The 25,039-nt window shown below is 41.5% G+C and overlaps 5 protein-coding genes and 1 non-coding gene across 11 annotated transcripts; 1 reads left to right on the top strand and 5 right to left on the bottom strand.

Moving 5' to 3' along the window:
• Positions 1 to 10,114: 10,114 nt before the first annotated feature.
• Positions 10,115 to 13,269, bottom strand: LOC9659333 (linoleate 9S-lipoxygenase). The gene is made up of 9 exons (XM_002986444.2): positions 13,018 to 13,269; positions 12,677 to 12,963; positions 12,387 to 12,621; positions 11,988 to 12,317; positions 11,845 to 11,930; positions 11,692 to 11,799; positions 11,346 to 11,629; positions 11,024 to 11,287; positions 10,115 to 10,961 (listed from the first exon to the last, which is right to left on the bottom strand). The coding sequence occupies exons 1-9, from the start codon at positions 13,196 to 13,198 to the stop codon at positions 10,208 to 10,210; spliced, it is 2,529 nt and encodes an 842-aa protein (XP_002986490.1). The 5' UTR covers positions 13,199 to 13,269; the 3' UTR covers positions 10,115 to 10,207.
• A 9-nt stretch (positions 13,270 to 13,278) lies between these two features.
• Positions 13,279 to 15,683, top strand: LOC9658742 (amino-acid permease BAT1 homolog). 2 transcript variants are annotated; one of them, XM_024660335.1, is made up of 11 exons: positions 13,279 to 13,318; positions 13,376 to 13,491; positions 13,544 to 13,709; positions 13,765 to 13,867; positions 13,911 to 14,025; positions 14,077 to 14,095; positions 14,156 to 14,375; positions 14,430 to 14,611; positions 14,667 to 14,956; positions 15,010 to 15,139; positions 15,203 to 15,683. In XM_024660335.1, the coding sequence occupies exons 2-11, from the start codon at positions 13,463 to 13,465 to the stop codon at positions 15,575 to 15,577; spliced, it is 1,629 nt and encodes a 542-aa protein (XP_024516103.1). In that variant the 5' UTR covers positions 13,279 to 13,318; positions 13,376 to 13,462; the 3' UTR covers positions 15,578 to 15,683. The 2 variants fall into 2 exon arrangements, with proteins under 2 accessions (XP_024516103.1, XP_024516104.1); XM_024660336.1 differs by lacking the exon at positions 13,279 to 13,318 and having other exon boundaries at positions 13,344 to 13,491; positions 13,926 to 14,025.
• A 1,226-nt stretch (positions 15,684 to 16,909) lies between these two features.
• LOC9658741 (probable cadmium/zinc-transporting ATPase HMA1, chloroplastic) lies at positions 16,910 to 20,103 on the bottom strand. Its single transcript, XM_002986443.2, has 13 exons — positions 19,578 to 20,103; positions 19,368 to 19,518; positions 19,132 to 19,319; positions 18,925 to 19,071; positions 18,678 to 18,873; positions 18,508 to 18,620; positions 18,222 to 18,451; positions 18,051 to 18,156; positions 17,856 to 18,002; positions 17,591 to 17,807; positions 17,335 to 17,534; positions 17,200 to 17,286; positions 16,910 to 17,141 (listed from the first exon to the last, which is right to left on the bottom strand). The coding sequence occupies exons 1-13, from the start codon at positions 20,088 to 20,090 to the stop codon at positions 16,983 to 16,985; spliced, it is 2,454 nt and encodes an 817-aa protein (XP_002986489.2). The 5' UTR covers positions 20,091 to 20,103; the 3' UTR covers positions 16,910 to 16,982.
• A 68-nt stretch (positions 20,104 to 20,171) lies between these two features.
• On the bottom strand, positions 20,172 to 20,942 carry LOC112341038 (RNA polymerase II transcriptional coactivator KELP-like). 2 transcript variants are annotated; one of them, XM_024660408.1, is made up of 4 exons: positions 20,729 to 20,942; positions 20,618 to 20,635; positions 20,458 to 20,563; positions 20,172 to 20,407 (listed from the first exon to the last, which is right to left on the bottom strand). In XM_024660408.1, exons 1-4 carry the CDS (start codon positions 20,921 to 20,923, stop codon positions 20,325 to 20,327), a joined length of 402 nt encoding a protein of 133 aa, XP_024516176.1. In that variant the 5' UTR covers positions 20,924 to 20,942; the 3' UTR covers positions 20,172 to 20,324. The 2 variants fall into 2 exon arrangements, with proteins under 2 accessions (XP_024516176.1, XP_024516175.1); XM_024660407.1 differs by having other exon boundaries at positions 20,618 to 20,940.
• A 25-nt stretch (positions 20,943 to 20,967) lies between these two features.
• Positions 20,968 to 21,040, bottom strand: TRNAF-GAA. The gene has a single exon. It is a non-coding gene; the product is annotated as a tRNA-Phe (tRNA).
• Positions 21,041 to 21,057: 17 nt separating this feature from the next.
• Positions 21,058 to 22,499, bottom strand: LOC9659332 (serine/arginine-rich splicing factor RS41). Of its 4 annotated transcripts, none has more exons than XM_002986442.2 (6): positions 22,397 to 22,499; positions 22,192 to 22,319; positions 21,848 to 21,960; positions 21,539 to 21,777; positions 21,316 to 21,474; positions 21,058 to 21,250 (listed from the first exon to the last, which is right to left on the bottom strand). In XM_002986442.2, exons 2-6 carry the CDS (start codon positions 22,307 to 22,309, stop codon positions 21,178 to 21,180), a joined length of 702 nt encoding a protein of 233 aa, XP_002986488.2. In that variant the 5' UTR covers positions 22,310 to 22,319; positions 22,397 to 22,499; the 3' UTR covers positions 21,058 to 21,177. The 4 variants fall into 4 exon arrangements, with proteins under 4 accessions (XP_002986488.2, XP_024516171.1, XP_024516172.1 ...); XM_024660403.1 differs by having other exon boundaries at positions 21,058 to 21,247; XM_024660404.1 differs by lacking the exon at positions 22,397 to 22,499 and having other exon boundaries at positions 21,848 to 22,138; positions 22,192 to 22,297.
• Positions 22,500 to 25,039: the final 2,540 nt, after the last annotated feature.

The following is a 25,039-nucleotide window of genomic DNA, read 5'->3' as shown; positions in this document are numbered from 1 at the left end:
AAATGATTGGAAAAAAGAGATCCAAACATGGAAGAACTTTATACCTTTTGAGTTGCTAGTCACGGAACTCATCCTCTACTATTTCTCGTTGCTTGACTCACCACCGTGGTTTTTGGTATTTCTCCAGTACTTGGGAAGCAGCGTTGCCTTTCAAGCTATGGTATCTATCGGCCTCTACATTGCACACACACTCCCGATATTTTTCCGCGCCAAGAGCTTCACTCCAGGGCCATTTAACTTGGGGCCTTCGGATTTGTTCTGGGATGGGTGTCAGTTCCATGCGTGGCGACAATCACGGTCTTGTTTTGCTTGGGGAGGGGAGTTTTGATCGTGGTGGTGACGAGCTGGCTCGGTATTGGTCCATAGGGGGAGAAAATGGATCTGTTTGATAAGTCTAGCTATGAAATCGTTTTTGGACTGAGAATCTAAAGTGATGTAGTAGTTTTCGTCTTGTAGGAATGAACCAAAATGGTATGAAGGTACTGAATCAGAAAGTTGAGGTCCACTGAATTTCTAAATTTATCAATGTTGCTCCAGAGCTGGGCTATAGAAATATTTTAAGAATATTTTATAGACTTAGGAAAGCCTAACCTTGTTTAATATCAATTCTTTTGGGGATAGATATTGATCTTGATAAGGAGTCATGACAACTCTTAAATGGGGGACCTAGGAAAATTCCAAGTCCTTTGATAGTTTATGTGAGGTCGATCTGGAAGTGCCTTTGGGCCCTAATTCCAGACTTGGGATCCTGGGTAGATAAATGTAACTGTACACTTGCCAAAGTCCCATGCAACCAGGACAAGGGATTATCATTAGGTAGAGCAATTAGGGGGCATTTTGTCCCCTGGGGGTCTCCACCTCCAGTGTATCTCCCCCCTAGAGTCCACCCCAAAACAGGGGAGCCATATGCTTCTCCAGTGGTTCATCCCTACTGGTGTCTTTCTATCCTTCAGTGCTGCCCACCAGTTTGTTACTACAGCCGACACTCGTGCTTGCTAACCATCAAAGCAGAGACTGTTCCGTGCTTCCCAGATCTCTTCAACTCCTGTGGCCCTCCATATTGCCCAACGGTCATGGCCTAAAACCCCCTGCTCCGCTCCCACCAGATCCTATTGTATGTGGATACCCCATCCATGTTGTCCCCGACACCGCACTCTTCACCAGGCCAATGCTGTTGCTGAGCCCCTTGACTCTTCAAACCAATGAAGAACATTTCCACTGCATACCTCCATATTGGCTGTGACTCCCAAGTCCTTGAACACTTTAAGGATCTATCTCCATACCTCCTTCACTAAGTCACACTCCCATAACGTGTCAAGCAGCACTGGCTGGTTTCCTCCTGAAAACGGTGTTCTACTGGAAGGCTATTATTGGCCACCAGCCATGAGGTGATCTTCACCTTCTCCTAAATTGGGAGCTTCCAGAAAGTTACCATGTTGTCTATGACATGTTCTGCTTCCATGCATTCATCAATCCACTTTCTCCAGGGATTTCGTCCCTTTCACCCTCATGTGGAGTCTGTTACAAGCCTCCTTAACATCATATGAGAAAAACCATTGTTGCCTCTCCTCCAAGCAGCTGGGTCCCAGTCAAGATCCTCCATCATCCTTCTCCCTCTGACTCGACTACATCTATTATCCTGGTTGATTGCTAGAAAACTTGGATCCTGCCTTTTACTTCATTATTCATGACTGTGGGCATGTGCTACACCTCTCCAGCCATCACCAGCATGTCTCCCCACACAATCGAAAAGGGATGGCCATCGTTTTTCTCTGGGGAGGTAATGAACCATACCTCAATGTCCACCTCTGTCCACGCCAGCATCAGTGCAGTAAATGCCCTTGATTCTAACTTGCATTCCTCACCTTTTAGTTGTGCTTCTTATTAGATCGCTATGAAGTCTCCAGTTTGTGCGCATTGTCATAGCCATTTTCTTCCTCCTTTGGCATTGTTGACAGCCTAGAGGAGTTGTAACAAGTTCTAATCCACTTTCCATCATTTCCCCATTCCAAAACTTTGGATTGCTGTTTTGAACATATCCCTGTCTACTATGTCCACCAGCTGCTACCCCCCGACATGAAATTCTCTCCAGATGGTGTAGTGGTCCTCCCTGCCTAATGTCTGATCCCCTTCCCTAAAGAGCGCATTGAAAAAAAGTGGCTGGTTGAGCCAATCCTCAATGCAGCTTAGTCTAATCTATCCTAGGGGAAAAGAGTTCCATAACCTGTGGAGTCCCTGGATAAGAGGACCCCTTTCACAACCTATATTGGGCCTTCAGCAAACAACCAACACGGGTCTTTGGCCCATGGGCAAGTCATGTTGTGCCATGGATAAATGGCTGTCTACTTGGTTGGAGTCCCATGAGAATGATCTTGTACCTTAGAGCCTTGGCCATATCACTGGGGTCAATGAAATTGAGTCCTCTCAACACTCGTGGATGGAATTGCTATGCCACCTTGCCCATCATCCTCCCTATCATCAGTGCACCCTGCCAAACGTAAGTATATACCAGATTGCAGCCAGATTGAGATATGGTACCATATGTTTGGCAAGATGACAGACTTTGCCACCACAGTCCTAGTCGAGAGGCCAAGCTTCCTGGGAGCCCATTTCTAGACCAGAGTCCACAAGATGCCATCTTACAATGTTATGTTTTACTTAACCCCTAGATCCTCAAGTATCTCATATCCTCTCAAGGTTTCAGCCACTGGAAGTCAATTGCCTGTCCACAGGATTTGAACCCAAGGTTCCCCTAGTTTATCCTGACTGACTTGTTCTAGTTGATTGCCACTCTGACAGCCAAGTTAAAAGTTTTTAGTCATTCCTTTGCTTTATCCAGGTTCTCTATAGTGGCTTATAGGAAGAGTGCCATGTCATCAGCAAAAGCTCCATCCAATTCTCATGCCACCACTTCTGTCTTTGGGAGCTACAATTAAGAACAAGTATAGAGTCAGGGGGCATCATTACCTTACCAAGTGGCCTAGTTGAAAAGAAGGTCCTGTCTCCCTATTAATCATGACTCGGCTGGTTGCTCTTTTATACAATAGTGCTATCTGTTTGATCATTACTTAAGCAATGCTAATCCTCTCGGTCATAAGCCTTCTCAAAGTCTACTATTAAATACTTAGGGATAATTTCCAAATCTTGTACAGTAAATAGGATCATTTAGTCTTTCACCAAGAGTAACCTATGACTTGAAGTTATTTGTGGCCTAAACCCTCTAATCACTTGCAAATCCTAGATATCTAGCTCTCAAGTTTAGAAAATAAGATTCATTATCAACAATAACTTATACTTGTATGTTGAATTGTTATTTGTAATCTCCTCACCTGGAAGCTCTATTTAGGTGTGTGTGCAATTGATAACTCCAATATAATTTAGGAAATTATGCAATCTTAAATCTCTTTCCTTTTTCCCACATAATATACTTCTTTACAATTGCTTTTAAAAATTTCTTTAATATCTTGATTCAAGTTGAGTAGTGATATCCAAACTTCTCTATTGTAGCTAATTGCTACAAAGAGATGGCCACTTATTTTGCCATAAAGTTATAGAATATTACAAAAACTTCATAGAGGATTTGTATTGAGATTATCATCTAATAAATCACAAAAGAAATCGATTGTGGACACAAAAACTTGAAAATAGTTTTTCTAATGACTTGAATCAACAACTTTCAAAGAAGTGTAGAATAAATGCCACCAATGCAAATTCCATTCTTTGATGTACATATCTCCAATAAACTAACCTTGAGTGGAATTTCCTGACTTAAAAACCCACTAAACACATTGTTGAATTGCCATATTCAAATAAGTGTATTATTGATAGGAGAAGAAATAACAAAACTACTCAAAGCTATAGAGGAGTGTAACTTTCCTTCATTCATCAAGGTCATTATCTCATCCTTTAATTCATATTACACCCTATTCAAATAATGGTAAGATCTAATAAAAATTCTAAGATCTTGATTAGGGACACCACATATATAACTTAGCTTTAATGATGTTGTCATGAGGAAAGGACACTACATTACTAAGATTCATAATGATATGAAGGAGGTGAAAGATTCCATCAATCTCATTAAAAAATTTCTTGCTTCATATAAAATTTCAAAGTTTGAATCAATTTCATGTCTGTAATTACTATTGGATTATAGTATTGTAAATCAAGGATTATGGTATCTTGAAATGATAGTCATCATCAAATGATTATGGCAATAAAAAGGCTGATTGCTAGTTGAAGTTGTAGAAAAGTTGGTAATCTTATAACCTTTATAAAGATAATATCAAAATTAAATTTTTTATGACTCATCAAAGTTAATCTAAAATTAAATTCTTGAAGTAATTTGATAAAGGCTTTCTGTGCTTCATTTTTAAAGAATTTTGAAGAAGTTACTCTTGTGAACTAATTCCTAGAGATTGGATAGGGGACTTTCTCTTTAGATAGTATGCTTGTAAGTTTTGTGATCTTTATATTAATCTTACAAACACCTTATTTGGAATACATTTCATATGAATTACATTCAAGAGGAGTTTTGTGATATATTTTAGATGAGTTGCTTGATAGTTTACTTCTAGAATATGGGATTTTGAGATTGACTTAATTCCTGGAGCTACAATCAACTATTGACTCATACTAGTTCCACTAAAGATGAGGAAATCAATAGATAGTTTACTAAGTACCTTTAAAAAAGGTAGTTATGGATAAATAAGTCTCCTTGGGTTGCTCCAATAGTGATAATTAATTAAAAAGATGATATATAAGATCTCTTCATAAATATAAAGGATTAAACAATAAAATTGTAAAGAATATATTATCAGTCCCTCATATCGATAATTTACTTAATTGTCTTTGTAATACTCAGTATTTATAAAGTTGAGGCAAGGGCATCATCATATTTATTTTAAGTTAGAGAATGTTTTGCAAATGGTGAAAGTGGGTTAACATAAACTTTTAGTGATGCCATTTGGTTTGATAAATGCTTTTACAACTTTTCAAAGGTTGACAAATTAAGTTTTATAACCTTACTTAAGGAAGATTGCATGATAATATCCTAATATTCAACTCTACAATGGAGGAACATAAAATATATATGCAAAGAGTTATGTATGGATAATAAATTTTATTTGAAGTTATTTAAATGCAAGTTTTTCTTAGAGATTGGATATCTTAAACATTTGATTTCAGTGTATGATGTGTGGCTTGATCCTGAAAAATTCCAAGTTATGAGTGACTAACCTTTGCCTTTGATAATACATGATCTCCATAGTTTTTTGTAATATGATTGGAGTTTTTTTGATGATTTATGAAGGATTTCTTAGAGATAATTACTCTTCTAACTGATCTTCTCTGTAATATGTTGAAACATGCTGTTATTTATGCTTGGGGTGACATTTTAGCAATTGAAGCAATATTATATCTTTACTCTCATATTGAAGATTTTTTATCATAAAAAGCTTTTTATGGTTGAAAGTAAAACTTGCAATAAAAGTGAAGTAAAAAATGTTAAGAAAAAAGCACAACTTTGGCTTTTTTTTATGGAAACAAAGGATGGTAGGTACTTGTGAATGGATGTGAATACCACTAAATAAATGGTTCTAGATGACACTTCTAAGAGTGCTTTTAGGATTTAGCTCACAAGCAAACCCCCTTTCCATAAGTACTTTTATAGTAAGACTCTCCTTAAAAGTTTTTTGCTAGTTTGAATTTTAAGTTGGATGGCAATACAACTTTGATCTTCAAAATCACAAAATAATAACAAAATTAAGGGACTAACTTAAATTATAGGCAAGTAAGAAGTTATCTTCTCAACGTGTTGCATTGCACATGTCAATAATGCCTTAGGACATCATCATTCAATGCTTTAGATATTAAGATATTATTCTAGTATGATGCTAAAAACTACATTGCTTTGAATAGAATGTTGTTTGCAGCTAACATTTCCCTAACTTCATTTTTCTCAGAGGCAAGCTTTCTTGGTTTTTTTCTTACTGCTAAGGGTGAGGTTTTTATAATTTAAAAAATAGGGAGAGACAAAAACATCAGTTCTTATGAAATCATCATCTTAAAAAATGTTATGATATATTTTTCTTGATTTTAAGGATTTGATAGCGATTTTCTTGTAAAAGCCGAAGGGTGAAAGATGTCGATTCTTGCCCAAATTGACCTCTTCTATGTTATTATAGTTTTTTTTTTCCTTCTCGGTCTTAAGAATTTTTGTTTTCTGAATTTTAGAGAGGTAGAATAAAGTTGGCAAACCAACTTTTCTCAGTGACTTTCATTATTTTTCTTTGCATTTCTTGTAGTTTACAATCGATTTTACACTTTTTTATTTACAAACTTTTCTTGTGAGAGCATATATAAATTAAGTTTGACCAAGAAGGGACTTAAACTTATAATGCCATAAGTAAATTTTGCTTTATAAGTTAGATATTTTAATATTTTGTTTTTTATTTTAGAGGAAGTGTCAAGGCGAGCCTCAATAGTCCTAGTCTCTAGGAAAAAACAACCTTAATTGAGTGGAGATTCATCTCAAGTAACCAATGAAGTTGCTATTAGTCATACTAAAGAAGGCCATAAAGAGCATAATAATGAGGTGGATGCTAAGGTAAAAGCTCATGTTAGTTTTGATGCTACTGTTGTTGAGGCTATATTTATTGGTGGCGAGGTATTTACTAATACTAGTGGTGGTGGGGAAGTTGTGTCTATTAGGATTAATTGTAGCGCATCTTATCTCTCTCCCCTTAAGCTAATTGAAAAAAGGGCAATTGCTGGATGAGAGAGCCCTTAGTAGCTATTTTATCCCTATTTATCCCCTAAGGTTCTAAGCAAATCTCATCTCATGATCACATGCATTACACTCACCCCCCCTCCTCTCAGAGATGTCAATGTCCTCATTGACTATTGAGGACATTGACATTGACATGTATTCATTTCCGCACTGAATCTATCAATCCTTCCATTGTGTAAATTAGCTATTCCATGTGAGGCAACTAGTCATCCACCTGTACTGCAGTCCCACGGTGAGGAAGGATGTATGTATGGATACCCAATATGTACAATTTTAAATTTAGGGGTAGGAATATACCTTACTCAAGGGTATATTATATTTTTAAGTAGCCACTAATCAATGGGAATCGAACTTGTGTCATTTACTTTGATACCAACTATAGTGCACCTTATCTCTCTCTCCTTAAATCAACTGGAAAAGAGGTAATTGCTCCCTTAGTGGTTATTTTATCCCCATTTATCTCCCAAAATTCCAAGAATCCATGGTGATAGTATATCCAAATCTCATCCCATGATCACATGCATTACACTGATGCTCATGAGGATATAGTGGTATTGGGGGAATTGCCCTTTTAGCTTTTGAAGCTACTTATGGCGGGATTGTTAGGATTTTATCCCTTACACCCTAATCTAATTGGCTAAAGGGGTAATCATTTGATTATGAGGCCCTTTTTTTATCCTATTATCCTGATCTAATACCTAACAATCCTTCCCTCACTAAGGAATGATCATCCGTGATCATATTTAGGCCACCATCCAGTCACCATGGTCTTTCTCTTAGGGTCTACCAAACCTTGGTTCTCCCTTTAGATCCACTACGTTCCTCTAGATCCACCATGTTGAATATTCTTGTAGAATATTCTTACCCCACTTGTTAACCACAAGAATTGAATTAAGCTTTAATACCAATGTTATGATTCAGTGCAAAAAGATAGAGAACCTTCTTAGATTATGTTATGCCTCCTCTTGAGGTTCCTCACCACCCAACTACCTTTGAGCTACCTCAAAAGCTCCACTATGCTACCACTCCACTATGAAGGTTAAGTCTTTTACCTTAACATGTTTTAATATACCCTTGAGCCTCCCTTTGACCGATGTTGACCATGTGGTCAAAGTTGGTGCCTAACAAAGGTAGATGTGCCGACTACAAAGGTTGTTAGTAGTGTGGTAACTGCATTATTGCAAAAGCTACTAGTGGTATGGTAGACACCATCTTGAATGATTGTATTTGGGACACAATCATCCAAGCTCAAGAATAGATGGTTAGTAAAATGTTATAAGAAATAGTGTGAAATGGCACTTTGTGCTAGTTGGTTTAAAGCAATTGGATGTACTCAACTTATGACCCTAACATAGCTATTTACATATCCTTTTTAGAGGTCAGTTTGAGAGTATGGTTGATACTTTCATCATTTCACTAGCCAGATAGAGCTAATGATTATTGAATTTATTTAAATGGAGAAAAAGACAACAAGTGTAGACCTAGCTGTATTAGAGAGACAATACACTCGACTTTACTAGTTTCGCTAATAGATATCAAATAAACTGAAATGGGATCTCGCAAAGTGGCAATTGAGGGACATATGCAAAGGCTTCTTTTAATACAAGACTAAACTCAGATGAGGAGTAGCTTGTACCCTAGTGCAATCCACATTTATCAAGTGAGAGTACAACATATTCACTCCCAGAACTACTTACAATGTGTGAATAAAATCTGGAAAGGTCACTAATCTACCAAGACCCAATACTTTATGTGGCCCACCCAGTAGGAGTGCCTCCTCTCACTCTTGGCAATCCACCTCTTAAACACAACTTGCAGACTTTGTGGAGCAATGAAAACACAATGCCATATCCTATGGAATGTTCAGTAGCATAAGATGTGTGGGAAGGCTTCATGGTAATTCTCAAACAATCCTCTCAAGATGGTGCAATTATAATCTATAAATCAGCATTTTGGGTTGCTTCATCCAAGGAAAGATAAAACACTTGGATGCTTAGAAATGGAGACTTAGTGAGAATCCTTTGATCAACTCAACTAAATAAGCACACACATCATGCATCTGTACCAAAAGTTATTTGATGTCTTTAAAGGATGTACTTTTGTGGAGATTTGAAAGGCTCCCTGTGCTAGGATGTTCAATAACAAAAACCCCTCAGCTCAAGCAACAATCTCAAAAGTTTGGTCTCAATTGATTATCTCATTAGCATCCTAACTTGACACACTTATAAAGAGAGGAGATGAAGGAAAGATTACCAAGGAACAAGCTTTATAGCCCTTCTTTAGCATGAAAATGAGGCTAGTGAAGATGAATGGACATTGAAACCACCACTACAGCTTTGGCAGCACTTGTCTAAGAACAATAAAATGTGTACTTCCCTAAGTCCATCAAACTCTTCATTGAAAACTTAAACCACTTGGGCTATAATGGATATTGACTTACCTCCCTGCCCATATATAATAATGCTCTTTTCTGCTTTCAATCATATAGAAACTAGACACTATAGTTTTATAAAGGCTGAATAAGAGTGATAGTAAAGAAAAAGTATTTGTAGTGATCTTCAACATTCTTTACTAATCTCAAATAATGATGAAGGCATATAAATTTATTGTTCAATACACATTTCAATAACATAAAAACCATGTTGACAAAGATGACAACACCAATTGGAAGAAATTAACCACATAGCATCAAGGAGAAGGCTTCTAGGCAGCAATAGTGTCACTATTACCAAATAATGTACACTCTTTAGTTCACCACATCGTGGGATTCAAGACTGTTTAAGGACTTTTTATATTTTTGAGAAATAAATGCCAATTTCACAACTGACTCAAGTCCTTCACATTAATAGGCACAATCACATAGGAAAGACAAGGTTGGGGACCATTGATAAGATCTAGAATTCACAACCACTAAGGATTGGGAGCATGCATTCATAGAGTAAATGGTGTGGATTTAAACTACACATAACTAAACTCTCATTCCATTGATCCTTCCCTTTGTCACTAGTCCCCATACTCTTTCCCAATTTCAAGCATGTTGAAATGGTATTTTAGAGGTTAAATATAAAAATTCCCATTCTTAGCTCAATAAGGTCTTCTTTCCCACTGATTTTTCCAAGTTCATTCCCTTGGTTGTGGTTTCACTAGATAGTAAATAGGGACATTAGGAATCTAATTAATCTATTCATACATGTCACTAATTAGATGATGAGGCATTTAACTACTTTAAAAGAATCATAATCACTCTTGCCAATTTACCTACAATTGATTGAATATATTCACTTTGACATTCAAAGCACATTATTTTATTCTAAGATTAATATATTTATTAATTATAAATATATTTAAAACAATATATACTCAATATTTTGGTTAAACGCTTATTATCGACCTTTCCTCTTCTTTATGGCTCATAGCTCAGATGGAAATGCTGTTGGGCACGCCTTTGCCAGTGATCCCTTTCTCCGATGCCGGCGAGAGCAGCGTGTATGCGACCTGCACGGGCCCCAATCTGTTCTTGAGCGATGGATCGGCGTTGCGGCGCGCCACGATGCCCTCCACATTCTTCATCGCGGCGGTGAAATTCTGGAAGGCGGCCTTGGCCTTGGGATTATCCGTCCAGTTCGCGATGGCACGCTGCCCCAGGTACTCCTCGTCCGACGCGTGAGTGGATAGGATCTCGAGCGTGAGCATGACGAGGATCGCTTCCAGCTTCCTCGAGACCGACTCGAGGAAGAATTTCTCAGGGTTTGCCAGCAGCTTCTTGTGTTCGTCCGAGTTCTCAGCCGGGATTGCCTTGTGAGTGGCGGTGGGATGGTTGGGCATGTAGCCAGCGTATGCATACTGGCCAAAGTTCACGGCTGCGTGATGGGCCGACGCTACCCAGATTATAGTGGTGAGCGCTAGAGCCAGGTTTTTCTTGCTGTCCAGCTTGATCCACCATGGCTCGTCCTTCTTGTCTGCATGGCCTTTCTTGATTACTTCGTTCCACCAGGCCTGGAGCTCTGCATCGTTTGCTACTGCTTCGTCGTCTTTGTAGCAAGCGTCGAGGTAACTGGACGTCCATTTTTCCAGAGCGTCCCAGATTTCAAGACCATCTGCGGCATATGGATAGTCCTCGATCGCAAGCTTGAGTCCGTGCTTTGCTGTGGAGTCTGGGACAGCCATCCCTCTGGAACCGAGTTTTAATGAGTGGTGTCAGTGCCAGCATTTCTTTTGTTTTGTTTGTGTTACCTTTTGATGAGATCTGCTGGTAGGCCTTGTTCGTCGAATCTCCAGCCTTTGTAAACCACGGCGCTCATCTCCATGCAGTAGTTTCCTGGAGTGAAAGTTAGCTCGATGATTCCAGCTGCATTGATGAGGCTTTGCCGCGCTTGCGAGTTGATTGACATGGTGTGCTTGAAGTGTGGCTGCAGAAACGGGTTTAGAGGATGAAGCTTGCTCAGCTGCCTGTGGGTCGCGATGATGAAGGGCTCGATGCAAGCATGTGTCCTTAGCCTTCACAACAGATACGAGAGGCTTGTTTGTTTGTTTCTTCTCTAAATGTTTGGCTTACCAGTGACTGACAAGCTGGTGATATCCAGAATCGTTCGTGGCGGCGTGTGCTTTCGCGAGCTCCCAGAGCCAATCGGTTGTTCCAGCTGCCGGTGGGACGAAGACTCTCTGAGAATACGGTGTGCTGAGCTCGATGGCTACGGGCCGTAGAGTTCCATCCGACTTCAAAAACAGGAGAACTCGGGATGCGTAAGCGTAAGATGATCTCTGGGAGTTGATCTTGTCGAGGTAAGGCATGAACTCATCGTGATAGCTGAGAATAAACAGTTTCTTGTCACTCACTGCCTGCATTTGCATTTGCGTGGTTAGAGAGTCAACTTAGAACTCGTACGTAAGAATTAACGAACCTGTTGTACGGTTGACCCTTCTAGCCGACTGCCGATGTGTTCCTCGGTGATAGCTGACTTTGATGGTCCGTATTTTTTAGGATCCAGAGTGCTCATGGGTGGAAATTCCTGAACTCAAGAGTTGGCTAATGGCTGTGAGTATCATGAACTTACCTTTAGACACTGAATCATCATAGGATTCACTCCACACAGCATCTGTCTTGCAAATTCTTCGTCCGTCATCCATCCCTTCTCATTCACTGTAGTTGCCTGATGTTAGATGCATGTTTTTCAAGTTTGCATTTGAAGAGCATTACCTTTTAAGATCTGCGGAAGTGGGTACTTCATGTAGCTGGTGTTGCCGGTGTCTGCAGTGAACTCGTTGAAGAACTCGAGTGGCGTTTGCATCCCCCTTACTGGTGAGGTGACAAGCTCGGATATATCAAATCCATGGTCATACAGGTCCTTTATCTCCTTGAGCGAATCAAACGTCTGGTCAAACGTGATGATGCTTTCCAGAGCTGGAAGAACGCTGTGAGTCAGTGCCTTGAGACCGTCGGCCAGGAAGCCACTGTTCTTCACGGAGCCAAATCGTTCGTCGCTTGGTATGTAGAATTTATTTAGCGGGGTCAAGGTGAGAGTTTCAACTGTTGCACAGCACACATCACTAATCAGTGTCTTTTGTTTTGTTTTGTTTTTTTTTTTCTTATTCAGACCTCCGTTGATGTTAATTCGACCGGTGCGACACCTGCGGGGATAAGGAAGATCGGTCGATCCGCCCAATGTTGGTCGTTTCATGTTGAGGAGTGGATTTCCCAGATCGTTGTAAGTATCGTAGTCGTAAATCCGATCCCAGTCTTGTCTAATTCCCGTTCCGTCTCCTTGCAGGGCTTTCAAGTCACTCTTCCGAGCATTTGTCAGGCCCGTTGGTGTCTCGTTTGGCAGGTAGAGCTGAAAGAATTCGTAAGGATACTACAGTCAGAGATCTTTACCACGCAGAGCCTACCTGGTTACTGAAGAACAGACGCTCTGTTCTGTAGAGGGACGAATTGTAAACCCAGGAATAGCAAGGAAACTCAACGATCTTCCCCCCTCCAGGCATCTCGACAGTCAAAGAGACAAGGTAAAATTCACTTGGATGACTATTCGTGATGCTAAATGCTCCAGGCAGTCCGAAATCCGGATCTACTGAAAACTTCACAGTGTATTTGACATCGTCCGTAGCAAATAATCCTCCAGAAAACAGCCACTTCTCAAGGTTTGCGGGATTGCTCTTCTTTCCTGTCTTGGCACCTGTACAATACTCAAAGGTGAGGATGTTCTTGGCAGCGACAAACATTTACTTACTGATCAATTGCAGTGTCACTCCAAGACCAAGGAGATCTGCGGTATTGTCCACCACCGAAGCTCCAACGTTGGTGACATCGAGGACATTAGTTTTCCGGACGAGGACAGCGCCTTTATAGACGATCTTAGACGAGCCTTTATCCTGGAACAAGGCTCCAGCTATGCCTCCGAGAAGCGCCATACTAGAAGAGCAAGATGCAAGAGTATACAAAAGCAGGAAAGCAAGTTGTAAGATAATGTTTTTCCTCGACTGCAAGGGGTTGCAGATTTATACGCAGCTTGAGGCGTACACGTGAAGAAGGTGGGACTGATTAGTATTATGTGATTGAGGCTACAGGCAGATTTTTCTTTCTCACAGAGGAATCAAATCGGTACAGCTCATCCAAGGTGATGCGAGGATCAGTAACTTGATCGATCCTAGCTGCGAAGTCACTGTTTCGGCCAGATGTGGACCATACTGCAAAAAAGAGTGAGGTACGTTCTAATCTATTCCACTCCTAATAAAACTAAGCTCAATTGTAAACAGAAGGAGCCGAAAAGAGTCGCGTTCTCGAAAGCCGTGCGGGGCCCGTTGGGGTTTTTTTCTTGCCCCGGAACGCTGTTCCTATGTCCGCCGAAGAACCTCTGATGGATTCCGGTCAAAAGCGCTTGGCGGAGCTCGGCTACAAGCAGGAACTCAAGCGCTCACTCTCGTAAGTGCTCTACATAAAGAAAAGAACCGGTTTGGACTGATTCCTTCGGTTTCAGGGTTGTCTCGAATTTTGCGTTCTCCTTTGCCGTGGTTTCGATCTTGACAGGGATTACAACGCTCTACAGCACAGGCTTGAGTTATGGGGGACCGATCTCCATGGTATACGGCTGGCTCATTGTTGGCTTCTTCACTACGATTGTAGCTCTTTCGATGGCAGAGATATGCTCTGCGTTCCCAACCTCTGGAGGACTCTACTTTTGGAGCTTCAGTTTAGCTGGCGAGAACTGGGGTCCGTTTGCAGCATGGATCACTGGCTGGTAAGCTCTTTCGTTTACTTTCACGTCTCGCTCATTCTCCTTTCTTTCCAGGTTCAACATTGTTGGTCAGGTATGTCTTTCTAGCTCTCGTTTTTCTTCTCTTCCAGCGTGCTGAAAGTTTCAAATTCAGTGGGCCGTGACGACAAGCATAGACTTTTCTCTAGCCACTCTCCTTCAAGTGATGGTACTCCTGGGCACAGGTGGTGCAAATGGGGGTGGTTATTATGCCTCCAAGTACGTCGTAATAGGATTCCATGCAGGCATTTTGTTTCTTCACGGGCTTGTAAATAGCCTGCCAATTCATATCCTCTCTTTTTTCGGTACCTTTGCCGCGTTCTGGAACTTGATTGGTAAGGGACAAGCGTTATTCTTCCGTTCTCTTTTTAAACGCCATTCTTTTGCAGGGGTTTTTGTGCTGATGATATTGATCCCTGTTTTAGCTCCTCAGACACAGAGCCCTGAGTTTGTTTTCAAGTATTTCAACACAGTGAACAACGAAGGTATTCACAGCTATCCGTATATTTTTCTTCTTGGAATTTTGATGAGCCAATACACACTTACTGGATACGATGCCTCTGCTCATATGGTAACTTTTTTTAGGCTTTCTGGTTTGTAATTCTCCTCACCATCATCCCATGCAGTCCGAGGAGACGAGATCATCAGACAAAAACGGTGCATTTGGAATTATAAGTGCCGTCGTCATATCCGTCATCGTTGGATGGGGTTACATTCTTGGAATCACTTTCGCGATCAGCGACATCGGGTTCTTGCTCGATCCAAACAATGACGCCAAAGGTTATGCCGTAGCCCAACTCTTTTACACCATTTTCAAGGATAAATATGGCACTGGAACCGGAGGCATAGTATGCCTTGGAATTGTTGCCGTGGCCATTTTTTTCTGTGGCATGAGTTCTGTAACTAGCAACTCAAGGTACAAAGTTGTTTCTCTTTCTTTTTCTCTTTCCAAACTCTCGTTCATTGCAGGATGGCCTATGCTTTCTCAAGGGATGGCGCCATGCCGCTCTCTAGCTTCTGGCACACTGTGAATTCGCGTGAAGTTCCGTTGAATGCGGTCTGGCTTTCCGTCGTGATTGCGTTTTGCATGGCTCTTCCGGTGAGTATCCTCTACTATTTCTCGTTGCTGGACTCACCAACATGGTTTTTGATATTTTTCCAGTACTTGGGAAGCAGCGTTGCGTTTCAAGCTATGGTATCAATTGCAACTATCGGCCTTTACATTGCATACGCCCTCCCGATATTTTTCCGCGTTACCATCGCGGCCAAGAGCTTCATTCCAGGGCCATTTAACCTGGGGCCTTTTGGATTTGTTCTGGGATGGGTGTCAGTTTTATGGGTGGCGACAATCACGGTCTTGTTCTGCTTGCCAGTGGCTTACCCGGTCACAGAGACATCGCTCAACTATGCACCAGTCGCCGTGGGGGGTGTTTTGATCCTGGTGGTGACGAGCTGGCTCGTTTACGCTCGGCATTGGTTCAGAGGGCCTGTGGCGAACATACAAACCGAGACAGAGGGTGAAAATGGATCGGTTTGATGGTCTAGCTATCAAATCATTTTTGGACTTAGAATCTGCAGTGATGTAGTAGTTTTTGGCTTCTAGGAATGAACCAAAATGGTATAGAAAGTTCTTCTCTCTTTGATATAGTGCCAAGGCTAAAGAAAAGTATATGTCCACAAAGTATCCCAGATTTCCTTCAAGAAAAGAAAAGGATTGCTCTAGAAAAGAATGTGAAAAAAATCACAAAGTACTAGGACAATGATTTATTCGTTATTTTACAGTCGTTTTCGAATAGAGAATCTATTAGAGAAATTCTTATTAGCGGCATTTCCTCTTCGAGCTCAAAGTGAGCCCTTTCTCCAATGTCGGATAGAGGGACCCTCACGGGCCCAATCTATTCATGAGCGATGGGTCGGCCGCCACAATGCTCTCCACATTCTTCATCACGGCGCTGAAATCTGCCAAGCCGGCTTCATCCACCATGGCTCGTCCTTCTCGTCTGCATGGCCTTTCTTGATTGCCTCAGGCCTGGAGATCTGAATCATTTATCACTTCTGCGTCGTCTTTGTAGCAAGCGTCGCGCCAGAATCTAAATTAAAATATGCTATAGAGAATAAGCTGCATTTCCTCTTGTCTCAGATGGAAATGCGAGCCCTTCCTGGCTGTATTCATATATTTTGGTAGGTCGGTGAAACAGAGGGCGGGGACAGAAGGCGTGGTGGTAGAAGACCTGGAGGAGCTCAGCAAACAAATATCTCATGAGATCATCAAAACATCTTACTATAATTCGTCAGTCTCATGCTTCTTGGAACAGTTAATGAATGAATGAATATGCAGCTTGAAAGTCCTTTGTTACTATAGCGGAAATCAGAACAGCTAATTAGGAAGTTCACGGAATTACTGTTGGTCTAAATTTTTGTAGCTGTGATCAATGCTGGGAACTTCTCCAAACATTTCTCCGTGAAAGCTGTGCTGGGCAAGGCAATGGTGCAATAATGACTAATCTCAAAAGTCGACAATGCAAGTAGCAGAAGCATCAAAGTGGGGATTTTACATGCTGTTCCTATGGTGGAAATTTAATTGATCACAATTTTTCGTGTCACCGAGTTTAAGGTGGTCTTACCCGAAAGACAAAAATATGTATTATTATTATTGCGGCTCCAAGGCCATTCAACCTCGGGCCTTTGGAATGGGTGTTAGTTCTTGTTATGTTCTTTTATACGCTCAACTATGGACCAGGGAGTGGAAACCGAGACAAACAAGGAAGAAAATGGATCGGTTTGATGGTCTGGCTATCAAATTTTCTTTTGACTTCTTATAGTAGTTCTTGTTTTGTAGGAATGACAGTAGTTCTTGTAGTGCCAAGGCTAGAGGAACGTTTATTTTAGATTAGATCCAATGGCATTTAGATGCTTAGTTACTTCTTGATCCTCTCACCTTATTAGATTACATGTGCTGCTTCTTTCCTCGTTCTATCACCTATCAAGCCTTGAATGAAACTTACCATATCTCTTCTCCATTGTGACGACCACAAGGGCTCATTCAAGGCACGAACCGAGTTGACGCAAACGAGTAAAGTCCCACCTTCGTGAAGTAGAACCTGCAATAGACTTCGTGTGTTAGCACAGAGGTAATCTTAAAAGTTTAGTAGCATTCACCGTTATCCACAGTGGAAGTAGCCCTCCCACAGAAGACAATGCAGCCACTACAATCGATGCCATCGCCAGGATTACATTTTGTTTCACCTGTGGATGTTCGGAGTTTTAAAAAGGACAAGATAGGACACAACATACCAGAGAAGTCGTTTGCCGGGCTTTGGAGATCACAAATGGAACTCCGTCGATTGCATCTTTGAGCAGCAGTACGTCTGCCACCGCCACAGCAGTTGCGCTTGCAAAGCGAGCCAAAACGATACCCACGGTGGCGGCTGCCAGTGCCGGAGCATCGTTCACGCCGTCTCCCACCATTATCAAACCTCCCAGATTACCTTCATCTAACAAAGGAGACAGAGGTGAGACGAGATACAAGTTGGTAACTTTGAGCAGGCACCTCTTTGTCGCGCAAGCTTTTTGACATGGAGAAGCTTATCCTCGGGCCGAAGATCCGAGTGTACCTCTTCAATGCCTACAGCGTTTGCCACTCGCTGGGCACTGGCAGGATGATCACCGGTTAGCATCAGAAGCTTGAGTCCTGCTTCTTCCTTCAACGATCGCAGAACTTCTGCTGTTCCAGCACGAATCTTGTCTTCAAAGTGAAACAACGTAACCTGTCTAAAAACTGGTTACTAAGATGAAGGTAAAAACAAATGACGTACTTTCTCATCGATTGAGAGGACCGCGTGCACCAAGTCATTTCCATGGATCGACAGTCTTGCTGCCTCCCTGACCTTCTGGGAGCTAGACATGCTTGGAAAGGAAGAAGCAATGTAGTCCAACGAGCCTATCAAGGCTTTGTGGCCGGACTACACACGGAAGTTTCAGAAGAAAGGAAAATTAGTTCCAACTAGTACCTTGCGATTTGCAATTGTGGCAAACAATCCTTGTCCAGGCAAGGACTCAAAAGTATCAATCACAATGGACGGTAACTCTTTCCCTTCACTGTGTTCCACAACGGCTCTATAAAAGATAAACGCAGTCAGCCACATTCTAAACTCCAAACAAAAACCACATATACTGTTTACCGAGCAATTGGATGTGTCGCTCCACGCTCCATCGCGGCTGCTACAGCAAGGGCCTCCACCTCGCAACTTGGATTACAGCAATTGGCCTTCCCTGCACCAAGGTGGCCATGGATAGGCTCAATGGCCTTGCACTCAAGTTCGCCCGTTGTAAGAGTGCCAGTCTTATCAAACGCGACAGTGTCACAGGCTGCAAGAGCATCAAATACTTCACCACCCTTCAGTAGAATGCCCTGTCAAAGCACATCTAAAGAAATGAATCAAAGAATCAGGAAACTATATATCTCACCTTACTAGCGCAAGAACTTATTGCAGTCGCATAAGCCAGAGGTGCCACCGCCAAGGCGCAAGGAGATGCTGCAACCATGAGGCCGAGTCCTCTATACAGTGATCCCCGCACGCCTGTCAGCACGATGAATAAGCATGACTCAAAAATACCACGGGAGATCACTGACCAACCTGAAGTGCTGAGGAAAGGCCACTTGAAAACAAATGGTCCCAAAGCAGCTACGGTCACGGACATTGCTACGACCGCTTTACTGTACTTTTCGCCAAATTCGTCAAGCCACCTTTGCAGTCTCGGCTTGTTTGCTTGTGCCTCTTCAGTCAACTTCATGATCCTTGCAAGCGTAGATTCTTCCCAAGTTTTGGTAGCCTGTAAACCCGCGGTCAAGTTGATAGAGACTATAAAGATGTACTAACAAACCTTCACGATTAGCATTCCATCGAGATTACGAGCTCCTCCCGGAATGGTATCTCCCACTCGCTTGTCTAAGGGATGTGCTTCTCCAGTGAGATGCTCGACTGTCACAGTTGATCTCCCTTGCCATACTTGGCAATCAACAGGCACTCCCTGTTGCAAACGAAAGAAACGCTACAATCAAGGATGTCTGATAGAAACATATCAATATACCTCACCCGCTTTCACGAGCAGTAAAGCCCCGACTTCGACCTTGGACACATCTACTTCGACGTAAGGCACGGTCGTACTCAGATGCGAGTGCGATGAAACCTCGCGATCCAAGACAAGAGCAAACTCGGGATTGCTTTTCTTCAGGGCCTTCACGTCGCCCAGAGCCCGGTTTGTGAAGTACTCCTCGGCTGCAAAAGCACGAACTCGTAGGAAAAGAAATATTTTCAAACAAATACCTTGGTGCGATAGACTAAACATCGCCAGAAGCAAAGCACCCTCAAGAGCATTTCCCATGAAAACCGAACCAAATGCCGCGAGCGCCATGAGAACATGAATGTTTACTTTGCCACCAGCAACATCCATGCAAGCATCCAACACTGCTGGAACCTGAAAAAAGACTCAATAAATAATCACGAGAACACTATGGAAGAACACTTGTCACTTACCCCTGTGAGCGAAAAAGCAACAATGGCGAGACCGGTTTGGAGGCCTCTAGCTCGTGGTAGTAGCCGAGGCGAAAAAATCGCCAAGAACACAAGACCAATCGAGACACAGCACAATTGGAGGCTGTCACGCCAGGAATTCGCGACAGCAGCAATGCCAGTGGCATCGGCAACCGTGATGAGCGCTCGCTGGACGAAATTCCAGTCGCGGCTGTCCTGCGTCGAATGGCAATGCCCGTGCTCGTGCTCGTGCTCATGGTGAGAATGCGAATGATCGTGATCGTGGCTGTGGCCAAAGCATACTGTGTAGCAGCATCTGCGACGACGAACGGATCTCGAGCTCTTCACCTCCCAGACAATCGCTTTCCACACGGCACCACGAAATCTCAGCTGCAAGGCCCGGCATTGCGATCGCCTGTGCCTGGACGACGATCCAAACGACGTCTTGCAAGCTGTGACGCCGGCATTGGCGCGCCAAGCATTCATCACCGCAGCTGATGCCGCCGCTGCCGCCATGGAATCCCTGCTAGCCTACCCGCGCTGCAGCAGGAGAATCCAGCCGCTCCTCCTGGCGCCCATAGCTCTGGACGATGGAAATCCCTAAATTTTTATCCAACCCTAAAGAACATTGATTGAAAATTTCCCATGTGTCGACACACAACCACGACAATGTCGACACGCTAGAAATCGCCAACGTTCAAACTTACAAGCTCTCCAACCTTACAAAACGCTTGCGCGATTTTTCTCGATTCACTGCAGTGATTCGATGGCTTGTCTAATCGCCGGGAGTTCTTTCTTGAGTGCCTCCCACTGATCGATCGTAAGGCTAATTCCTGCTAAGAAAAAAGGAGAAACTATGAGAATTTGATCTCCAGTAACGCACCTTTGCTGGACGGTAGCGTTTTCCCATCCTTCTCATAGTACTCGCGGATCGAAACGAGCGCTTTGCCTCTGAAATTCTGGACGCTAACGTTCCTCTTGCCTGATAGCTGCAAGGGATTATCAGCAAACAAAAAGAACGCTTTGGTTGATCGATCAATCACCTGGCAAATGATCTCGTCCTCCCCTTCCGCTAGCATAGCTTTGGAGGATTCTTGGGAGCCAGCATTCTCATCTCCTTTCTCTTCTTCTTCTTCTCCTCTCTTGCTCTTGTCCTGCCTAGCACTTACAAATTCCTGGATGAGCTGCTTGACAAATCCCTTGAACCACGGCGCGGATACCTCCACGCCCGCTCGCTCCGCCGCCTTCTTCCTCACCATCCCTTCCGTCACCACGTCCATGTCCTCCTCGCTCAAAATCTCCTTCACGGCGACGCGCACGGCCTCCTTCTCCTCGTTCTCGCTAGCCATCGCCAAAGAGCTAAAACCCTAAAACGTGTACACACTTAGAAAAATGCGGTGGGCGTGGATCGAACACGCGACCTTCAGATCTTCAGTCTGACGCTCTCCCATCTGAGCTACCCCCGCTTATCCCATAATGCATATTAGCTTTGCTAAACAGAATTAATAGAGTTTTTAAGAACAGTTACAAGATAGAATATTAGCTATACATTGTAAAAAGAACCAAGCAAACAAATCCAGCGTTTCTGCGTTGTTGAAAACTTTTAATGGCGGCTTCCAGAGTATGGGCGATAATCTGGCGACCGGCTCCTATAGCGTCTTACTGGGGAGCGACTGCTACAGAAAGTCACAGAAAGGAAAATAAGCCCAAAGACTAGAAACAAAGAAAAGCTTGATCTAACCTGCGATGGCGGCTGTAGGGAGATCGTGGACGACCACCCCCATAGTCGGGACTGCCGCGTGATCTATGGCGAGGGCTTGGACTGCGTCGACCCCTTCCAGGAGGATCACCATTTTCTCTCGCAGCGTACTCGACACTGATCACCCTGTCCACGACTTTGCTGAGGAAGCAAAGAGGAAAGAGCTATGAGAGATCCAAAGCAGCGAAACGCGAAGCGAGAGTACCTCAGGTGAGTGGATTCCAGAGCCTTGGTTGCCTCCTCCTGCGACTCGTACTGGACGAATGCGAAGTTCTTCCGGATTTGCACCCGGACGAGCTTGCCATACGGCTCAAAGTGCCGCTCCAAGTCGCGCGTTCTGGTGTTGATGGGGTCGAAGTTGACGACGAACAGCGTCTTGGTTGGCCTCTGCTTGGTGATGCTTCTTCGGGCGTCTTCTCTTCTTTTGATGGCGCTGTCACCTTGCTGCAAACGAATCGATTCGGACTTGGGTGAAGAAACGCACAGGAAAAACAAGGAAGCTTCAATGCCATACCTTAGCCCACTCCACACGGAGAGGCCGTCGCTGCCGGCCAAACTCGACGTTGTCCAGGTCCTGAATGGCGTCTTCGGCATCTCGTTCGTCCTCCATGTAAACAAAGGCGAAGCCTGGTGTCCGAGACGAAACGGAAGAAAATAATGATGCCAACGTAGTCAGTACCGTTGTCAGGCAAGATCATCACGAAATGTTGAGAGCAGTGCGTAGTTTTTTTTATGATGTTTTTCCTATGATGAATGACGCGGACGAAGAACTCAGCCAAGAACAACATGAAGAACACTCAAGAGACTGCAGTGCACTGAACCAGTGTGTGTGTGTGTTTGTTAAAATCCACAGCCTACCTGTTTTCATGTCCACTCTATCGACTTTGCCAAATTTCGCAAACATCCGCTCTATCTCGGACTGCCGGGCATCATACTCGAAGTTCCCGCAAAAGACCGGTCTCATGGCGGAAGACATTGGAAAAACCCTGCCAGGAGAAAGCACAGCGAGCGCCATGGATTAAAACCCTACAGGCATAGATCTTGTGCACTGCGCACTACTTACGGGCGATGGCGTCCCCCGGGCGACCGGATCTGGAGCTGGAGTGATCGACCTGATTGAGAGCGGCGAAGCCCAACCTAGGAACGCCTTAAGAGAAAGGTTTTACCAGCATATAAAGAATATTCGTTACAGCATATGCACCAATCATTTTGCTCAAACCAACTTATTTAGTTTGTTTAAAATTATTTAATTAATTTAAAGCTAGATTTAAAAGATTATTGATACAAAAGGGTTTATTGTTATTTTCTTTAACTAAGGTCACCTTATTTACAAACAAGGTCTTCAAATGTTGCTAATAAAAAATTTAAATAGTTTATAATAGATTTATTGTAAGGTACAACCTTCCTCTGGAGTAAAAACTCATATCTATCCATATCTTTTCCATATATTGCAATTATGGGTCCATTTATTCTCCAAAAATTCATTAATAAACAATTCATAATCTTGTCTACCATATAGCACAATATGAAAAACAAGTGTCATGCTGCTCTCATTAGGCAAAACAATCCACAAAGATCAATTCCATATTTACAAAAACTTTAGAATGATAAAGCATCAAAGACTAGTCTAATTGAGATTTAATTTTGATTAGGAACACATGGCATTACCACGCTCTTTAAGTCTTATATAACATTTATATATATTAAAAAGGTTCTTATAAGAATGTTTATATTCAAAATTCCATTTTCATATATGGTATTAAAGGTTGAGAGAGACATTAGCTGGTAATTTTAGGCAATAATGCCAAATACTTTGATTATACAGTAGCACCATTTCCACTAATTCTAAGAATATTAATTTAACTAATTTGTTAAAAAATGAGTGTATTATAAAAAAACATCTAAGCATAACATAATTATTACTAAAAATGTTTAATTTCAACTAAAAAATCTGATTTGAGCTTTTTTCAGAGGATGGAGCTAATTAAGTTAAATCATCATTGTGATTGATCTAAGATAAAATTATGATTTTGCAATATATACTGCATAGCTTTGGCCATATTTATTCTCTATTTATTATATTATTGAATAAAAATTCATAAGTATCTTTACTTTTTATATTTTAATTAATAATATAATGCTTTTTAAAGTTATATAATAATAATAATATCAATAATAGTAATAAAAATAAAGCTTTCATTCTTTTCCCTTAGTTTTAAAGTATTATTCATTTTATATAGTATGTATTAAAAATAAATTAATTCAATTATAGATGTAATTTATTCTGAACATAAGTTCCAATTCGCCTTTTCAACTAAGCAACAAGTTCTTTTGTTATTTTGAATAGCAACACTTTTTATCTGATCTTTCCTAAACTTTTATCAATTCACTATATATTATTTATATGGTTATGCAAAAATTATACAATCTCAAATACTTTAGAAAACTTAAACATTAATATGAGGTCCAAGTTTACAATTACAATGCTGTATATTAATATTAATAACTATACAATATTATTAACATAGTGGGATTTTGATAGCCATCAAATTGGTTTTAATCCGGACTACTCACTCCTGTATATAAGCTAGAGTCTTTGAATTAATTAATATGCACATTTTTGTATTCCCTTTAATATTCCATGCCACATTGGTGAAGGTGAGTGGTAGCTTTGATTGTTCTTGAAGAGTGCTTGAATTTGGGATTTTGATTTAGATTTAGCTTTTGTATTATTTAGATCTTATTTCTTTATAGCTTTTTCAATTTCTTTTCTTTTGCTTTGTCTCCTTTTCGTTCATCTTCATGGAGAGTAGTAGCTTACTCTCTTTTGACTTTAGAGTAGTAATTGTGCAATTGTTTGATACTATATGGTTCCAGTTAAATAACCAAACTTAGTTAATAGTAGTATTTATAGCATGTGGTATAACTCCTCCTACTCGTATTGTTAATCTTTGCGTTTGGCCAAAGTTATTTTGTGGGAATCCTAAGGATGATATGTATCATTGATTCAATCATTTTACAGTGATTGCATTCTTGGGATTGTTCGACATTTACATAAGTTTCCCATGTGCCTTTAAGAGATGGTGTTGCAGTAGTATAATGGTTTAAGTGCAACTATTTGTGCGGATTGGAGAATTCTCCTAGACATTTTTACATGTGTATTTGAACATGCCAATTATTGTGATTATACCTTTCAACAATTGCATTGTCTTTGTCAAAGGCTATTTGAGTTAGTGATGCAATTTGGCATCATTAGTGGATGTGATTCTCTATTACAATGGCTATGTATATTTGCCACGGGTGGATGCGTTAATTTGTTTTTAGAGCTTTTTGCTTTGTGTAGAGTCAAATATGTCAGAATAGATCAAATTGGGAATATTGTAATTAGCATTTCATCAAGATCTTGTGAAATTTATGCATGCACTTGCTCTAGCCACCCTTAACAATGCTTTTTAATTAGCACAACGTTATAAAACATTGCCTCTTCCACTTCTCGTTACATATTTTTCAACTCCACTTTTTATGGAAGATGGTTCTATTCCGATAGAGTTTGATATTGTTGCTACTTGTATTCAAGGACAAGAGGAAGTAAATGGTTGTAGCTATGATGTCTGCTGTTAAGTTTGTAATAGATTGGCCACATATATTGGCATTGTCAACATTTTTCAATTTGGCATTTTCCATTTCCTAGGTGGAAGCCTTGGCA

The sequence above is a fragment of the Selaginella moellendorffii genome, unplaced genomic scaffold (assembly GCF_000143415.4).
Source record: "Selaginella moellendorffii unplaced genomic scaffold, v1.0 SELMOscaffold_74, whole genome shotgun sequence".
NCBI lineage: Eukaryota > Viridiplantae > Streptophyta > Lycopodiopsida > Selaginellales > Selaginellaceae > Selaginella > Selaginella moellendorffii.
This window is presented reverse-complemented; position numbering and strand designations above follow the sequence as displayed.

Bases quoted from the DNA above. Each gene is read 5' to 3' on its own strand.
- LOC9659333 (XM_002986444.2), bottom strand. From the start codon at position 13,198: ATGGCGCTTCTCGGAGGCATAGCTGGAGCCTTGTTCCAGGATAAAGGC. The intron at 11,931-11,987 runs GTAATGCTCTTC...AGGCAACTACAG, and splicing joins ACTTCCGCAGATCTTAAAAG to TGAATGAGAAGGGATGGATG. The intron at 11,630-11,691 runs GTTCGTTAATTC...ATGCAAATGCAG, and splicing joins AAGGGTCAACCGTACAACAG to GCAGTGAGTGACAAGAAACT.
- LOC9658742 (XM_024660335.1), top strand. From the start codon at position 13,463: ATGTGGACCATACTGCAAAAAAGAGTGAG. The intron at 14,612-14,666 runs GTAACTTTTTTT...CATCCCATGCAG, and splicing joins ACGATGCCTCTGCTCATATG to TCCGAGGAGACGAGATCATC. The intron at 15,140-15,202 runs GTGAGTATCCTC...ATATTTTTCCAG, and splicing joins CGTTTTGCATGGCTCTTCCG to TACTTGGGAAGCAGCGTTGC.
- LOC9658741 (XM_002986443.2), bottom strand. From the start codon at position 20,090: ATGGCGGCAGCGGCGGCATCAGCTGCGGTGATGAATGCTTGGCGCGCC. The intron at 17,535-17,590 runs GTGCCTGCTCAA...CTCCTTTGTTAG, and splicing joins AAAGCTTGCGCGACAAAGAG to ATGAAGGTAATCTGGGAGGT. The intron at 17,142-17,199 runs GTGAATGCTACT...AGTCTATTGCAG, and splicing joins TACTTCCACTGTGGATAACG to GTTCTACTTCACGAAGGTGG.
- LOC112341038 (XM_024660407.1), bottom strand. From the start codon at position 20,923: ATGGCTAGCGAGAACGAGGAGAAGGAGGCCGTGCGCGTCGCCGTGAAG. The intron at 20,564-20,617 runs GTGATTGATCGA...AATCCCTTGCAG, and splicing joins AGGACGAGATCATTTGCCAG to CTATCAGGCAAGAGGAACGT. The intron at 20,408-20,457 runs GTGCGTTACTGG...TTTTCTTAGCAG, and splicing joins AACGCTACCGTCCAGCAAAG to GAATTAGCCTTACGATCGAT.
- LOC9659332 (XM_002986442.2), bottom strand. From the start codon at position 22,309: ATGTCTTCCGCCATGAGACCGGTCTTTTGCGGGAACTTCGAGTATGAT. The intron at 21,778-21,847 runs GTATGGCATTGA...ATTCGTTTGCAG, and splicing joins TCCGTGTGGAGTGGGCTAAG to CAAGGTGACAGCGCCATCAA. The intron at 21,475-21,538 runs GTACTCTCGCTT...TTGCTTCCTCAG, and splicing joins CTGGAATCCACTCACCTGAG to CAAAGTCGTGGACAGGGTGA.